We start from the raw sequence: 13,532 nt of genomic DNA, 5'->3' as shown, positions 1-13,532 counted from the left end.
GGGGGGGCGGCGTTGCTGCCTTGCCTAGGGCAGCAGCAAAGCTAAATACACCGCTGCCCAGACCTGAACCTCATTGAGAATCTATGGGATGTGCTGGAGAAGACTTTACACAGCGGTCCGACTCTCCCATCATCACTACAAGATCTTGGTGAATAATGAATGCAACTTCGGATGGAAATAAATGTTGTGTCATTTACATAAGCTTATCAAAACAATGCCGTGGTGAATGTGTGCCGTAATCAAAGTCCAACAAAATATTGGAGTGTGACTTTTTTTTTTGGCCAGGCAGTGTGTATAGGTGCCCATACACCTGACGATTATCGTATGATAATCGCGGGTGACCCCGCGATCGTATGATAATCGGCAGGTGTATGGAAGGCGTGCAACCGTTTCTACTGTACGGTCGCACGTCTTTTGTCTTCTGAGCACGCTGGAAAACCTGCTGAAAATCGTAAGATTTTCGGCGGGCTAGTGGCGTGCTCGGAAGACAAATGCCAAACAGGCCGGTGTGCGCAAGCGTACACTGCCCGCTCAGCATTGCAGTCATTGGAAGCCCTCTCCTCAGCGGGGCGGCTTGCGGTGATCGCAAGTACGATCTGCCTGTCCAAGATGGGCAGATCGTACAAGCTTTTAATCACCTTACAACCATCGCAGGATGAAAGTCGTGCGATGGTTGTAAGGTATATGGCCAGCTTAAGAATTATTGAGTTTAGGGTCCACATATTGATGAGATGGCCCTGCTAAAACAAAGCTTCCTGAAAAACACTCAGAGGGGAACTTATCAAAATCTGGAGCAGCTGTGCACGGCAACTAATCAGCTTCTCTCTTTCATTTTTTAAATCTTAACTGAACAAACTGAAGAGAGAAGCTGATTGGTTGCCATGCACAGCTACTCCAGATTTTGTCTGCTCCAGTTTTGAGAAATTCCCCTCTTGGTGATTTTACTAATTTGTCCTATTTCCTACCCCCGCACACACACACTAATTCTGATGTATAATCAAACTGTTTCATTCCTACTTTGTTGTGGATGGGTAGTTTTGGTAATGTAGAGCCTTGTAAATATGAGGAAGGATATCCAGCTTTAAAATCCATCACCACTGACTGCACATTGATGCTGAGCATATTTATAACAATTCTGTGTGTTAGCTGAAATATATGATGTGCAAGCAATCAGTAACTCCTCCAGTGGGAACAGAATGGAAAGTTTGTATTGACTTTACACATTATTTGGTGTCTACACCTGGGTAGTTAGAAGATGTGATATGAATTCTAAAGATCAAGCTACTCATTATATATTTATAACTTTCCTCTCAATTCCCAAATTCAGTCATACTCTGTATTTTCATGCAGTAATTCACATTTTACATGTTTCCTAATTGGTACATAGGTGGGTGTTTATATGACTAAAATACAAATATTAATTTGCTTTAATTGACTTTGTACTATTGCTTCCCTATCCCTCCCAGGATGTCTATTCTGCATGCGTTAACCTTGCCATTTCAGCAGGGTATGGGCCTACTAAAGCTAAATTTTCTATGAACGTTCTTACAAAAAATGTCATCGGAACATTTGATAACGCCATCAGAGACTTGAATGTTGTTTGACATTTCAATTTGGTTTCAATTTTGGAATGAATGGTGTTTCCCAGATGAAAATTACATTCACTGTTTTAGTGGGTTTGAGAGAAGATTTCTATTCTGCTCCTTCGATATATATATTTTTTTATTATTATTATTTTTTTCTGACACTGGTCGAAAACAAATAATATAAATTTGACCCCATTAACTATTAGGAAATCAAATCAGTGTTCCAAAAGGAACAATTTTAAAACAAAATTTGAAGGTCCTTTTCAGAAGGGGCGGTCTGATGAAGTCCGCCTGTCAGTTTTTGCTAATGTAAGTTTGGACAGCTGGATCTAAACAGATGGCTGTCCATTTACATCCGGTGGCCCCTTTACATCCGGATGTCCCAGTCTCCATCCTGGTCCAGAAAAACAAATGGAACAGTGACCTGATGGTGTCGGATCGGGGGTAATCTGTTGTAAATTGACACAAGTCTGTTTACATCCAGTTCCCTATAGACCGACATGGGGTCCAGTCATTTTAACTTTCTCCATCGCAAGTTGGAGGAAAAATCTGGAGGGACACGGATGTCACAGTGGTGACATCCAATCCTTACCGTTCCGATCAGGAGGGGATCTGTGCCTGATTGGACAGTGTGAAAGGGGCCTAACTGTGTATACCCAACCTAAGGCTATATGCCATGTCCTCGTTTAGGATTTCATCTTTGTAAGACTGCATTATATAGCCTCATCATTCCAATAGGTCGGAATGTCTTTAATTATATGCCTGATACTGTGACCCCCATTACTTCTGTATGCTGTGGCTGAAGAACATTTACAAGGCATTTAACATGCTTCCAGTAACTTTCGCAAAGCTGTTAAAGAACATTATTCCTGAGAAAACATGGAGGCTGCCAGTGCTGACCTCAATTTCTGAAAATGATAGTTACCTGGCTGAACTTCAAACTTCAGTACTCTCTGGGTACAAACCCAGAACAAGTATGCAGATACTATAAGTACATCTAACTTAAATGACCTCTATGGTCAAAACTTAAAAATAAATCTGTATTTCTGTATTGAATTTCCATAAGTTCTATCCCACTCCTAATAACCATATCAGTCTAGAAGTTTGTCATTTACTTATTGAAGATGCCCATAGGATGTACTTCCTGAATGTAGATTGCATCCCTTCCGGTCCCATAGATGTCAGTGCTGGGCGTCTGAAGCCCAGCTATAAGCTATTGAAGTGCGATCTGCACTTCAATGATTATTTGGAGTGTAAAGGTGGCACTGGAGGTCTTTTGGACCCCCAGCATCACCTTAAAGAGTACCTGTCACCACCATCTGCGATCACGTGGGGGGCTTGCCGGAGTGAGTGAGCAATAATTCTAGGGCCAGTATTTTTGGGTATCTCTAAATTGATGACCTGTGGGCGCTTTTAAAGCGTCGTCTATGGACTTTTTGGGGTACTGAGGTTTGTCGCCGTTTCACGGATGCACACAGTTTTTAACCTGGGCATGTTGGGTATTTATTTACTCGTAACCTCATCTTTTATATTTTATTTTAAAAAAAACGGGTATTGTATTATGTTTTGGGCCATTTAAGTACATTTGTACAAACATTTGCAACTGCCACCATTTTATTCTATAGGGTCTTGGCTTTCAGAAAATATATAATGTTGGGGGGTTTTAAGTAATTTTCAGGCCTAAAATGTGGAATGTATAATGGGTGCAAAAAATGGAAAAAAAAAGGCCTCAGTCATGAAGGGGTAAAGTTTCAGAGCTTATTAAATACCAGACAAAAAGTTTTCTTTAGCTCTTGGCGCTAATGGCTGCCAGCTGAACAATCCACTTGCTGTTGCACGCTCAAAGTTTTCAACAGTTTATCACAGTTTTTCACACAGACTTGAGGGGCTGCTCATCCTAGGCTCTGAAGCTTCCACCACGAACATAGAAAACAAAAGGGAACAGAGCGCCACCTCCGTGTGTAAAATCATTTATTACAATAAATAAAACATGGGATAAATGTACTCACAAACAAACATTTTCATCAGGCTTTAACAACAAACGAGAGGCCACACTGTCTGTTAACCCAACATGGTATCCCCCCGACTATGTAACACAGTAGTCTCCGGTCACATCACCGACCGCAGTCAGTCAAGATTGACGCGTTTCAGGGGCAAGCCCCCTTCCTCAGAATCAACTGGTCCGTGTTTCAAGACGGGTCGGGTGGGACACCGACGTCGCCGCAGACCCCTGGCGCCCACGGTGAGGTGACTAGAGGTAACTGTGTTACATAGTCGGGGGGGATACCATGTTGGGTTAACAGACAGTGTGGCCTCTCGTTTGTTGTTAAAGCCTGATGAAAACGTTTGTTTGTGAGTACATTTATCCCTTGTATTATTTCTTGTAATAAACTATTTTACACACGGAGGTGGCACTCTTTTTCCTTTTGCTTAGGGCTGCACAGATACTTTTCGAGTGCCAGTGCAGATACTTGGCATTTTCATGAGAACTACCAGGGTGGCAGCGGTTGCAGCTGGGACCTAGCTCTGGTGCTCCACCACTGTCCTGAAATCATTAGTCTGTATTGTTTTAGAAAAACTGTCACATGACAATAAACAAAAATGTATCAGTACTCGTACTTGTAAGTACTCGGCAAGTACCAGTACTCATACTCGCAAAACTGGTATCTGTGCATCCCTTTATTTATAAAAACAAAATCGTACATTAAAACAGAGATGTACAAATCCCAGGAGCTCCGTGTGCTCCTTACAAATGACAGCTGCCTCTTTATTTTTTAATTTTTTTCTAGTCTAGTCTAGGAGCTCAAAAGTATTGGTACATGTACTCGCACTTGTACTGAGTACTGTACTTGGTATCTGTGCAACCCTACTTTTGCTTATTAAATACCAGCTGAAGTCTGCTAAATGCATGTTTAAAGCTATAGCTGCTGTTATGTATTTATCACTTCCAGACTGCAGATGAAAGATATGTTTTACAAAATTGTTCAAAGAAAGAGGCAACTTCTGCTTTTTTTCTTGGCTTTGCTGAGAGCCATTCTGTTTAGTTAGGTCTCGGGCTCTTCCTGGTGCTGACCATAGAGACAGCCCATGGTCAAGCTCCAACAACAGCAGGACCTGGTCAATATGGCTCTTGGTTGAGGGATTATGGTTGGGTTTAAAGAAGAATTAACTTTTGTTCCAGGAATCCTCCACAACAACCCCAAGTTAATGTAGTTTCTTTAATAATTATAAGAGGTTTGTGGTATCTGCACCTTGTCCTCTAGAAACATTAAGGAGATGTTGTAGAGTAGGGCCTTTTGAACTCCTTCTCTCCCAATAGGTAGGCTAAGGCAGCCTTTCATTTAATGAGGCTGTCATTGCAGATTCCTGAAATGAAAAATACTGATAAGAATCATTCTTCACTTTCCTCTATTTGTGATATTCCCCTCCCCCTTTGTTCTTTTCTATAGAACATGTCAGACCTTAACTTCAGATTTTTAAAATTGTACTATAAATGGATTTTCCTGCTTTTTTTTGTATGATTAGTGAACCATGGAAACACGCCACATTGCTGCAGGATTCCATGGTGGCTTAAAAAATATGGAGGCATTGGTCACATGATATCTACTAAAGGGAAGGACCAGCCGGTCCACAGCTGTGACTGGGCTCTAACCCTCCCATGACTGGGCATATGATCAGCCACCATGATTATTATGTAGCAGTCTCTGCAGCCAATGTGAGTATTTATAACTTCTGTGTTAAAAGGACACCAAACTCAAGAGCTAAACCTTAAAAATACATCCAAGTACCTTTTAACTATTAACAAAAATGTATCTTATTTGTGTATCACATGGCTGTAGATCCTCAAATCATCTCTGAATTCATACCGACACTGTCCTTCCTTCTGGAGGGTGGATACTTTTGTCCCCCGTGGTCCCTGTGTGTGTTGTAAAGTATCCACCACTCCGAGCTCACTCCTGGGATGGACTACAATCTCAATAGAAATTAGTAAACTAAACGTGAGATTGTAGTCCATCACAGGAGCGAGCTTGGAGCAGAAGACACAGGGACCATGTGAAACAAAAGTAGCCACCCTCAAGAAGGAAGGACAGTGTCAGCACCAATTCAGAGATGATTTGAGGATCTACAGCTGAGTGATACACAAATAAGATACATTTTTGTTCATTTTTCAGGTATGTGAATGTATTTTTAAGATTTAACTCCTGAGTTTGGGGTCACTTTAACTCGCTTCCTGTCCTAGATGCAACTGTAACAAAGATAGAAAGCAAAGGTAAATCTCCCCAAGGGGTGACGGACAGCAGAAAAAGCCTGACAAAGGTTTTGACCAATCTCTTCTTTGGGTAGGATCACAATTTAGAAGATGTAACCGTGTGCTATATAGGAGAAGAATTCATCTGAATGTAAGAGTGCTGGCTTCCATTTGGCATGGCTTGTTCATATAGAAGACCATGTTCCATTCTGATTTTGAAGGACTCGGATTCAATCGGCTTGAATGGCAAAATGCAGTTCAAATCAACCATAGTGCAGTGTACTGAATTTCATTTCCAGTGTGTTGGGGTAGCTTTTTCTCCTGTCCAAGCAGTTTTCCTTTATCCAACATGCAGCCAAATACATAACGACTCATGTGGCGGAAACGTGGTCACAAGCATTTTCTTTGTATTCTTTGTAGTACTATTGCTTTATGTTAGGAACTGACACGCTTCATGTCCTCGGCATTGTAGACATATAAACAGAACGCTGTGCACATTCATATATTGCTTAATGTCAGAGGGGTACATACCTAAACTGTTTTTTTTTTCTGCATTTTAGAGGCCGCAAGAAGAAAAATACCCTGTAGGACCTTGGCTTCTGGCACTGTTTGTGTTTGTTGTTTGTGGATCAGGTATGAATACAAAGCAAGGAACATTGCCATACCATCAATAGCTGTCAGTGGAAATTGAATGCTAAGCTTACTAAGAAATAATGAATGCATATTTCAGTAGGTATTGAAGTAAGGGAACACAGAGAATGAATCTCACGGAGGTATAACAAATGAAGTCTGCATTTGTTTACCCGAATCTGCAGATTTTAACCCCTTAAAGGCTTGGTTTACCTTTCTGACCTTGTTCTCAGTCACACCCATTTTCTGTGTGTAACATGAAACATGGTCAGAACACAGATCCCACACCCCCTCCTAATCCTGCCTACTTACTTAAATCACAGGGTTCTTCCCACAGGATGCTCTATACCTTTTGAATTTGGCTCTGCCCACACACTGCCCATCCTTTGATAGGATCTGTAAATGGAGAAAGTACAGGTTCCATCAGCCACTGCAGCACAGGGACTTGTAATTCTCAATAGAATACAAGTGTAGTATCTCTACGACTAAGCCTGTGATTGGGTGAAACGTGTCAGAGGGGGCAGACCTTGGGTGGGACACCAGTGATGTGGTTCAAGCTTCAGTAAACTATCCCAGTGGAATCCAGTGTGCGGTCAGCTTCTCTTCTGTTTGTATAAACTGCATATGCATATTTAATGCACTGTGAGAATAAGCTGTAAGGGCCTGTGTACATCCCAGATAGCAAGTAATTGAGCTGCAAGTTTGAAAATGACTTGCTAAACTATTGCAGACTTGCCAAGCTTCATAATTTTGTTGCACAATTACATCAAGTCTGCATTGCAAGTCTCCAGACCAGCCAGCTTGCAGAGCTCTTGCTAAGACCTGCAGGGCTCTTGCTGTAGACTTGCCAAGCAAATTTGCTACAAATTCAAAAAGTGTCAACTAGAACTTGTGCTGCGAGTGTTCTGCAAGTCTACAACTTGCCAGGAATATGTGCAGCAAGTTAACAAAATTACAATTTCACCCCGCCACAAGTTTGTGGCAAGTTATCCTTGCTATCTGGGATGGGCTTGTGTTCCTGTGAGGAATTATTTTCTCTTAATTCAAGTCAATGGAAATACAAGAGCAGCTTGAAGCATTTTAGGAGGCCAAATTCAGGTCAGAAGAAAGTGAGAGGGTGATCACAAACATCTGTAAAGGTGTCCCAAGGCATAGACAAGAAATATGGCAAGCAGTGAATAGAATTGAATGGAATGTCACTTCAATAAGGATAAGTAAACCGTGCGATGCGCCGGGATCGGTCCCAGCGCACACCAACAGGCGTGCGTACAGTGCAGCTGGCTGGAGTGAAGAAGCCCTCAATCTGAGAGGTGGTACTTCATACATTGAAAAGGAAGTTCTAGAGTTCAGGCTTCAGGAAGCAGATTCACTCCCTTCACATGTGTTAATCTCTGGAATTTAGCTGCAGGGGATTACAGAGCGCTCACAGTAAGGAAATATAAGTGAGCTTTAGTAGATCACTAGCTGGATTTTGGCTCAATGCAAGGCTTGGCCGGAGATTACGTTATTTGACATTGCCCTCCGAGACAACAATGAACATCACTGGAAGGGCTTGGTATCGCTTGCAAATAATTTCCAGTTGTCATACCCAGGAATACATCTGACCATCTACATATGAAGAGAAAGGATGAGAGCACCAAGCCGCAGGAATTGGTATGAATATTTCATTTTTCACAATAAAAGGGTCTATGAAGAATTGACACCCAACGTATTTCAGAGGTCATGCACAAATCCTCCTTCATCAGGGCTATTATATAACTGAGACAAGTTTTATGTAACAGTAGTTTTCGTTACCAAAACAACGGTTATATAAAACAACTATTGTATAAAACCTGCCTATGTTGTAGTATAGTCCTGATGAAGGGGGATTTTTGCATGATCCCTAAAATAGGTTGACTGTCAATTGTTGCTAGAATCTTTTATGGTGAAAAAAAACCCCTTAAGGACAAAGGCCTTTTTTTATATTTTCTTGCACCCATGTTATAATCCACATTTTAGGCTTGAAAATTACTTAAAACCCCCAAACATTCTATATTTTCTGAAAGCCAAGACCCTATAGAATTAAATGGTGGTAGTTGCAAATTTTTATGTTGCACAACCATTTTTTTGGCCAAATATAAATGATGAGGTTACAACGAGTAAATAGATACCCAACATGCTTAGGTTAAAAATTGTGTGTGTCCGTGAAACTGTGACAAAATTCAGTATCCCAAAAAGTCCATAGACAACACTTTAAAAGCCCCTACAGGTCATCAGTTTAGAGTTGCATGTACATATTGGCCCTAGAATTATTGCTCTGGTGTGTGCAGTGATACCCAACATGTGTATTGCAATTGCCGTTTTCATACGTTAGTGCACCCAATGCGTGTTTATGTGACGTCACGTGTCCTCGCCGGGGACTTTAAACATTTAAAAAATGTTTTTTCTTTTTAAACTTTAATTGCCATCACATAGGGGGGCTTACAAGCCCCCCATGTGATAGCATATTGGCGGTAACAGGTACTCTTTAAGGTGGCACTGGGGGTCCAAAAGACCTTTCCACTTTAAATAAGCTATTGAAGTGCAGATTGTACTTCCAATAGCTTATATCTGGGCTTCAGGAGCCCAGCAATGATTACTATGGGACCGGAAGTGATGCAATACGCATTGCTCCCTGTCCCATAGAACGGGGAGGAAATCGGCGAACTGACGTTCACCGATCTCCTCCCCAGCTTCCTGCTGACAGAATTGCTTCTACTGTAAAGCCAGCCTCCGGCTCTACAAAACTCTCCGGCTCTACAAAACTGTACAGAAAAGCCACCGGGAGTCTGTTTTAACCCCTTCAGACTTCATGATGGGATTATCCCATCATAGGTCGTGAAGGGGTTAAAGATTCGTTTATGGATCAATCCCTACAAACCTGGCACTCTTATCCCTTCTCTCCCTCCAAGTTGACTCTCCCAGGGACAACACCAGGGCTCACTATAACAGTCATTTGAACTGCCACCAAGCTTTGAGTCCAGCGTTTCTCCAACTACGTTCTGGAGTTTGCCCATCTATGCCCAATGGAACTTGCTCTGAAACAACAAACCTTTGTTTGCTTACATTTCTACTGTATTGGTAGAGCGCAGCATGGCATAGATGACTGGTTGAGCGCAGCATGGCATAATGACAGACATTCTTTTACCTGAGCGCTCTTACAGGCTTGTTATATGTCACTGAGGATCTTGTATTGTTTTAGGATCTATAATAGCAAAATATGCAGTGCTAGTGTTTCAGGTAGATATACACTGTGTGTGTACACACACACACACCTAGTTCTGGCACATCAGCTTGGGATCAGTTGGAATTCCACCGTGGTTAGGATCTGGTTATAAACAACAACACCATACAATAGCGTGTGTGTGTATTTTTTTGTGTGTGTATATATTTATTTTGTATTTCTTTTACAAATTTAGCTGTTGGAGTACAGCTTTAAATGTACCCTTGATTTTGTCCCATAGTCCTGCAGTGAACAACATTCATATTTTGTTGCGTGATCATATACACAACAGAATATCGTTCTTCAAACAGGATATCCAGTTTGGTCTATTTAACCAGACGTCTTAAGCAGCTGACCTTCCTGGCACCTAACCAGTCTGCTGTTCTTGTACTCAATCTAGTACACTTATGTAAGGACACAGTAAGAGTCTACATGGACTGTGCCATAGGGCACTTGGAAACTTTCTTAAACTGCAATTAATGCAGACTTTGCTTTTCATAACCCTTTCCTTACATACCGCAAACAGAATCATTCTTCTTCAAAGGCGCACAGCTGTTTTCTTGAAAATGTAAATATTCTTGCTGTACAAGCCGTTTTGTCAGTAAATGTTATTAAAAATTACCTTTTATATTTAACTCTGCAGCCTGTCATTATTCCTGTAAATGCTATCAAATGATCTTGCAGCAACAGTAGTTAGTAGCCTTTCCCAAAATCCTCATCCCACAGATTCCACTGGGCTTTGTGTTCGAGATAAACACATTTTATTTGATGTATTCCATTAGTCCTTTAGTTCTCCCAACTCCCGTGATCCTGTTTGGAAAATGCACAACAATGTTTTTTTATTATTTTTTTTTCCTTTCATTTTTTGTATCTTCATATACACCAGCTGGACAAACCAGACATTTTTGGGTTGGTTTCTTCATTGCCAATGAGCTGTGAGTGTGAAGACTCTGTGCCATGCTGATACCAGCCCGTATGGCCTATAGTATGGACACTGGGCTCTTCCATACCTCTACTGGAGAAAACACTCTCTCTACTTTGCTTTAACCAGTTTAGCGCTCACACCTTTAAACCTCCTATGGACCAGAGCAATTTTTACATTTCTACTATGGGCTTGTTCATTCAACAATAACTTTGTCATTATTAAAGATAACAAAGTAATAGATAATTTTTTTAGGATAAACAAGGCTTTCTTTTAGGTAACATTCACACTAGGTGTGATTGGATGTGAAATGGTTTTCTAACCACGTATACACTGAGTGGCCAGATCATTATGACCACCCCATCAGTACTTCGTTGGGCCACGAGATGACTCCACGAGAGGACTTCGTTGGGCCGCCTCGTGACTCCACGAGATGTTGAAAGGTGATGCGAGGAATCTGACACTGCACTGTTGCCCTTCTGTTGTCTTGTACCAGCCTTGCCACTCTCCGTTCTGCAGTAACATTGACTAGTCGCTGACGGCCACAATTCGCACGTTCAGACCCAGATTTTCGGCTGACAGTCCAGTCTTTAAACACTTTAACAACAGCTGCTCTTGGACATTTAACAAATTCTGCTGTTTTGCTGATACTCGCTCCATGGCTCAGAGTGCCAACAATCATCCCACGTTCAAAGGCTGTTAAATCGCGTTGTTTACCCATATCTTCAGAAACAAATCACTTCTACTGTCGTGGTAAACAACCTGCTTCCCTATTTATAATGGTCTGGCCCTCTAGCAACTTCAGCGCGAAATTATAACTAATCATAGCTAATCTGCCTACAAACGTCATGTGGTCATAATAATCTGGCCTCTCAGTGTATATGCATCTTATGATTTCCAATGGATCTATTCACGCTTTGCATGTAGATGATTTTATCTGCATTCAGTTTAGCTGCATTGAGAAAAAATAGAAGTCAGGTGCGTCTAGTAAACAATTTTAACTTCTAAATGTACCAAAATTCCTGTAAATGCAATTTAATGCTAGGATTTAGTACCAGATATATCTAAAGGCATGTGCATGTAAGCATGAGTTATTTATCGCAACTCGAAGCATAAACACAGCATCCAGCCTGACCGATTGTTCACGGTATGTAGAGCACAAAAACCACAAATGGCAAGTGTAAATGAAGCGTAGGTAATACTGTCTTGCAGAAATAGACAAAAAAAAAGTAACAAAATAAAAAAAATACTTGTTTTTTTTACTTTGATTAGTGTTAGTTTTAAAAAAAGTTACTGTAAATTAATTTTTTATAAAAAGTATAAATCGTATTCTATAAATGGTTCTGTTTAGAATGACACCAAAATTCTGATTCTGGTACAAAGCATTGAAAAGTTTTTACAAATGAAATTAAAGCTTTATTTTACTTTGCACATACATAACTAAAGCTGGGTATACACGGGTCTATTTTTTTTGTTTCATTTCAACCCGCGGGCTAAATGAAAAAAAAAAAAATAGAACAGGTTCCTGTTCAGTGTGGATGGACGAATCCTGCGCTGCTTCCATTGTATGCTGACAGCGACACAGTCAGAATACTGGAACGGAGCTTGCAGCTGATTGGCTGACCGTTCAGCTGAAGATTTTCCAATATGTTCCTTTAGCAAGTGTTGATCTAATGATCAACTTCTGAAATAATAGGGACACCAACGCAGCAAATTTCTTGCTGAATTGGCCAAAATTCACTGTGTGTGTTCCCAGCTTTAGTGAAAGGGTCACTTAATTCCCCCCTTCCTAGCAGCATTTACTCCCCTTCCCCACTCGCATGAGCTCCAACACGTTGGTTTGGAGCTTACACAGGGATTCCCCCCCCCCAGGTTCTGCTCTGCATTATTATAGCTTGTTTAAAAATGCATGACCCTTTTTTCCCCTCAATTACCTACTGTAGGTTGTAATGCGCTACAATTCAGGTGCATCAAAGTGAATGGCCCACAACGCATGTTAAAAGCGTTACCGCTAGACAGGTTTAAATGTGCCCACATTACCCTTTTTTTATTTTTACAACACAGTGCACCACAACTTATGGCATGTGTGTTGTGATGTGCTGCAATGTGGCTACGTTGCGATCAATTAAATGGCAATGCACTGCAGTACATGTATGTTTTCCACACATTAACACAACACATGAGTAACAAAGATAGGAGCAGCAGGGATCACTTGAAAGGTGAGTTTTCTGGGGGGCATAAGTCACAGTCGGGGAATTTATCAAAACTGGAGCAGATTTACTTCAGATTCTGAATAAATCCCCGCCCCTGCAGTGTCTCCTAAATGCTTTATTTCGTACTTTAACATGCATTGAATTAAGGCAGCCTAATGCAGCGCACCACAACACACTGATGGTCCCCATGTGTGCATTGTGTGCTGAAACACAAATTTGTTGAGATGCACCGGCAAGGTTCATCGGGGTGCTAGGGAGCTGACAGAAGGATGACACTCTTTTTACAATAAAGAAATAAACTTCTAACACTATTCTCAAGCAGGGTGTCTTCTGGCTACCTCAGGGGTGCCTCGACATTTCACACAACATTAGGCTGGCCACCAGCACCATGGAAATGAATAACCCTAATCCAGGGAGGGTGGGATCCATTCAGAAAAGGATAGAATTTTGCCTCCATCCAGGCCTTCACCTCCCACCCTCTGACATGCTGCCGCAGCTCCTATTGTATTGGTAGGACTCTGATGTAAAAGGGGGCTCTTGATATGAAGGAGAACACGGATGTGAAAGAATGGGATTCTGATATGAAAGGGGTGACTCTGAAGTGAAAAGGGGGCTCCTGATGTGAAGGGGGGAACTTATCATATGAAGAGGGCTCTTGAGGTGAAGGGGGACTGATGTGAAAGGGAGAAAT

General features: G+C 41.4%; 1 protein-coding gene across 1 annotated transcript in view; it reads left to right on the top strand.

Annotated features, from left to right (window-relative positions):
- Window positions 1–13,532, top strand: part of SERP2 (stress associated endoplasmic reticulum protein family member 2) — a 22,442-nt gene that overhangs the window by 7,262 nt on the left and 1,648 nt on the right. Inside the window, exon 2 of the mRNA XM_018556607.1 lies at window positions 6,396–6,468. Coding sequence (XP_018412109.1) covers window positions 6,396–6,468 — 73 coding nt within the window. The remainder of the gene's footprint in view (window positions 1–6,395; window positions 6,469–13,532) is intronic.

The sequence above is a fragment of the Nanorana parkeri genome, unplaced genomic scaffold (genome assembly GCF_000935625.1).
Source record: "Nanorana parkeri isolate BGI_ZX_2015 unplaced genomic scaffold, ASM93562v1 scaffold243, whole genome shotgun sequence".
Classification (NCBI taxonomy): Eukaryota; Metazoa; Chordata; class Amphibia; order Anura; family Dicroglossidae; genus Nanorana; species Nanorana parkeri.
The sequence above is the reverse complement of the archived record's forward strand: the minus strand, read 5'-3'. Positions and strand labels throughout refer to the sequence as shown.